Source organism: Benincasa hispida, chromosome 12 (genome assembly GCF_009727055.1).
Source record: "Benincasa hispida cultivar B227 chromosome 12, ASM972705v1, whole genome shotgun sequence".
Taxonomy (NCBI): Eukaryota; Viridiplantae; Streptophyta; class Magnoliopsida; order Cucurbitales; family Cucurbitaceae; genus Benincasa; species Benincasa hispida.
Genome location: NC_052360.1, coordinates 14,088,046 through 14,092,787, shown reverse-complemented (window position 1 = coordinate 14,092,787; position 4,742 = coordinate 14,088,046). Strand labels below are relative to the sequence as shown.

Here is a 4,742-nt window from a genome sequence, read left to right as displayed (position 1 = left end):
TAAAGACCTGGACTTTATACATAATCAATTAATTAATTGCTTTTTGGTCAATAAGAGAAACGTGTTAATAAGTAAACTCAAATTGAGAACACAAGACGAGGCAAAATAAACTTCCTAGTGAGAGTGTCAATATGAACCCCTAGCCACAATATATATCTTAATTATATATTATTTAAATTCTCCCTAATATTACAAATTGCGTCATTCACAAGAGATATTTAGAAATTTTGTTTTTTTAATTGCTCCAGACTTATTTTTAAGGACTCAAAAATTATGGAAAAATTAAAGACAATAATTGTATCATTGATTTTTTTGTTAGGATAACCAATATCCGATCCTTTCAATTTGGTTGAATTAGCAACTCAAAATGACCAACATGAGTATAGCTCAATTAACATAAAAAAAAGTTCATAAGCAATTACGATATTATTAGTTTTTTTTTTTTTTTTTTTTTTTTTAAAAAAAGTAGGTTTAGAATAATTCCACTCTCATATGTAATTATCATTTCAACGGATCAACAACTACTGCAATGGCGGATATGTGCGTAAACCCCAAAGTCAACTTATTTTTCAAATAATCAAAATCTATTAATTGTTCTTCATTTTCTTAAGAAATATAATAATAGTAATAGTATTATTATTATTATTATATAAATTTAGCCGACCTAACTCACTGAGTCAAAATACGTGTCGTTCACTTTTCATAAGAAAGAGAAAGTTGAGCAGCAAGGTCGATATGTCGTCCTGGTTTTTAGTTTTCTATTTATGGAACCTTATCCACTTCCAAATTATACTCTTGAAAATAAACCGATATAAAAGAAAATTGATCAAATAATAATAACAATAAGAATATTTTTAAGGAAAAGGACTAGAGCTAAATTTCGTTAAAAAAAAAAAAGGCTAGAAATTGGTAAAATTAAAATCTCTTTTACAAAAATTAAACGAAAATATTTTTTAATACAATAATTTGAGGGTTAAAAGAGCAATAATTAAACAAAAACGATAGATGGTTTTTTTTTACAATATATGAGATAGATAATTGAACATAATATAAACACTATATCAATGTTTTATGTTCATTTTGACATATGGATGAATTTATATGTCGAATGCATTAGAAAGAAAAAAAATAGTACTATCAATAGCATCGCTACTATATATTTCAAGAAACTAATATTAAATTGGTTAAAATATGAATTTAATGTTCGATAGCAATCTCCTTCTCCTTCTTTATCGAAGTTAGTATAACTTAGTTAACAATCTATACATCTCTTTCTTTTTTTCAAAGTTAGTGTTTAAATCTCTACCATCGCTAAATACTAAATTAAAGAAACATGTAATTTTATTTTGAGAGGTGAAAATAAGAATAATTACTTTAAAGAAACCTTTCTCAAATTTTTGGGTTCAAACTTGCACCAATGCATGAATCCATGGTCATGTTTAGCCAATTTAAGCAATAATTTATTACTGTTAAATTGGTTGAAGATTCAAAACTCTCTACCCAACATTATTATAGTTGGAAAACGTTTAGAATGTGTGTGTGTGTGTTTTTTTATTTTTTTTTTCTTCAAAGAATGAGTCCATTCGGTTGGTGATCTTAGAGGAAGATGGTTCTTTTATAAAATTTGCATTCGATTTCACTATTTTTTAAGACGTGTTTAGTAAAATAATAGTATTATTATTAATAAAAAATTTAAAAAATAAACAACCACCAAAATGGAAGGAAATTACGTAAAATCCATTTAATTAATTAATCTAAAATTCAGAAAAATGAATACCTAGAAATGTTCATCCACGAGGTGGGATGACTTCTCTGTTCCATTCTCCATCACAGTAAAATTTTCTACTTAATTTAGTCGGAATTGATGCAAGAATTCTGTGGACAAATTTGTAGGGTCGACTTTTCTGTAGAAAATTATTTTTCATTTAATTTTTCTATATCTAATGAAATAATTTTTAAGAAATATATTTATCCTTTTTATAGAAAGATACGATTAGTATGGATTAGTAAGTACACAAGAAATACATCATTTCTCACTTTTCATTCATTGATATAGCAAATAATATCGAGGGATAATCTAAAAGGGCTATAGATGGATGAGAGAAATCCCCAATGAGAAAGAACCAGAAAGTTACATAAAAACAGCAAGATTAAGTGAGATGGAAGATGGGCTATCTTTGATCGATAAGTCTAACAACCCGTTGAGGAGCATATGCTTCCCCCAGAGTTTGGCGTCACTGTTGTATGAGTCACTGAACGTACGATTGTCCCTTTCGAGCCGAATAGGCCAGGAAACAGTAATTGTTTAATTGAAGATGGTGTTATTTTTTCTGGAACTTAAATTCAAACAAAAAAGTTTTTGCAGAGGGCGATTAGGGATGTTCTGTTATAGATAATGATCCCCAACATATTTTGAAGCTTATTCTGGAAGACATTGGCCACCCTGTAATGAATAAAAAGACGATCCATTTTTTTTTTCCCAGTTTGTTTGCATAATGGGGACCAATTTAGATTTAACGAGAAACTTGGTAAGCTTTTCTGGAGCACCTCTATTGTGTTGAGACTTCTGTGTAGAATGGTCCATATGAAAGAAATTGTTTTGATCAAATAGTTAATTCTATACTACGAATTAATCTCATTTAAATTGTTAATTTCTTGTAAATATTCTTTTAAATGGCTAATTCGTAATGAAAAATTTTAATCTTCTTAAATGAACTATTAAAATAAAATATATCATGTTATTTAATTATCCATACATAGTAGGTTCTAACATATCAAATTATTCAAATAATATCATCATAAATACATTAGCGTTTAAAGTTATTTGAACATATTTATATTTCTGCGTGTGTATTAAAAATGGGGCGGGGAACAAAAATGGGGAATGGGGCATTTTCCATCCTTGTCTATATCTCCATGCATATTTAGCTTCTTAGAGATTTTAAATCATATTTTTAATATTTTCATTGAGTTGACAGAAAGAAAATAAACCAATTAACCATGTCATATTATATATTCATTTGAATGAAGTTTACATTATATAACTCTGATCAAGAGATGTAAAAGGTTTCAATTTCCTCCATCGTTGTGAAGTTAGAAAGAGAGAAAAAAATGTTGTAGAAATAGTATAACGATGAATACAAAATAATAAAATATTTCAAGATTTAGAGGTTGGAATTAAAATTTTTAAAATTCAAGAACTCATCAACTTTCTTTCTTTTTTGAGTTCATCAACATGTAGACAAGTGAATTTAGTTAAGCTGAGCTATGTTTTAAGTTTTGTACTTACTCATTCACTTAATTGAGTTTAAGTGATTCTTCAATAAAATTACCTTATTCAAGAAATTATTTCAAGATAATTAGTTTTATCATTAATAAGATTTTTTTAATTAAATATAGAAAAGTATAAATCAAGTAAAATTACTAATGTTTCAAAAGTAGTGTTATGGCATCGACAATTAAATAATACAAAAGAACGTAAAAAGGATAATATTAAGCTTGTACCTGAAATTAGTTTTTTATCAGTTAGTCAGCTTGATAAGTAAGTTTATTTTACTTTGCTTCCTTTACTGACACTTGGCTATATTATGCCCTGTGTACATAATTAATAAAACGAGCAGAGTTTTATTTACTCTCTGTGTAATATGATATCAGATGTAATATTCTCTCTCTAGATTTTTCCTAAAATGACGAACCCTAACGACCCCATCCCACCAAATCAGACTTATTCAAATTCATCTCCTTCTTCGAATCAATTTACTACTTATGCTCCTCTCGTTCAATCTTTTGTTAAACAATATTCATGTTCATATTTCCTACATCACTCTGATAGCACTAGTCTGGTTTTAGTATCAGATTTGTTAACCAAATCAAATTACTCTTCATGGAGCCAATCTATGACTCTTAGCTTTACAGTGAAGAACAAAATGGGTTTCATTGATGGAACTCTTCCAAAACCAATAGGCGATCTTCAAAATTCATGGATTATTTGCAATAGTGTTGTCACAACTTGGATCTTTAATGCACTCTCCAAAAAAATAGCTGCTAGTGTCAATTTCTCAGATTCTACAAGAGAAATTTGGCTTGATCTACAACAACGATATCAAAGTAAGAAGTATCCATGCATTTTTCAGTTTCACCGTGAACTTTCTAATCTTGTTCAAGATCAACTTTCTGTTATAGCCTATTTTACAAAATTAAAGACTGCTTGGAATGAATTAGCATCCTATCAACCTATATGTTCTTGCGGACGATGCACTTGTGGAGGAGTGAAGGAATTACTCGATTATTTTCAGATTGAACATGTTATGGAATTCCTTATGGGATTGAACAACTCCTTCTCTCAGATTCGCACTTGCCTATTGTTAACTGGACCCGAACCTACTATTCAATGAGTCTTTTCTTTGATTTCTCAAGAAGTTGAACAGCGTTCCTCTGTTCCTTCTCCTTCAATTACCAATGTTGTTTCTCTTTTGACAAAGGTTTCCAATCCTACTCCTTCTTTTTCAGAAGATAATTCTGCTGCCAAGAATTCTTAATCGAAGAAGAAGGATCGTCCTATCTGCACTTATTGTAATATACCTGGTCCTATTGTTGATTGATGCTACAAGCTCTATGGATATCCTTCTGGAAATCGACATTCAAAAAATAATGTCAAGGATTCTAGAAAATCATATTCTCTAACACCTCCTTCATCTTATTCTTCCATGACGATGACTCCTAAACAATATCAAGGCCTTGTG

At 29.2% G+C, this 4,742-nt stretch overlaps 1 protein-coding gene across 1 annotated transcript; it reads left to right on the top strand.

Moving 5' to 3' along the window:
* The first annotated feature begins 3,686 nt into the window (after positions 1-3,686).
* Positions 3,687-4,394, top strand: LOC120067409. The gene has a single exon (XM_039018978.1). It carries the CDS (start codon positions 3,687-3,689, stop codon positions 4,392-4,394), a length of 708 nt encoding a protein of 235 aa, XP_038874906.1.
* Positions 4,395-4,742: the final 348 nt, after the last annotated feature.

Bases quoted from the DNA above. Each gene is read 5' to 3' on its own strand.
- LOC120067409 (XM_039018978.1), top strand. From the start codon at position 3,687: ATGACGAACCCTAACGACCCCATCCCACCAAATCAGACTTATTCAAAT.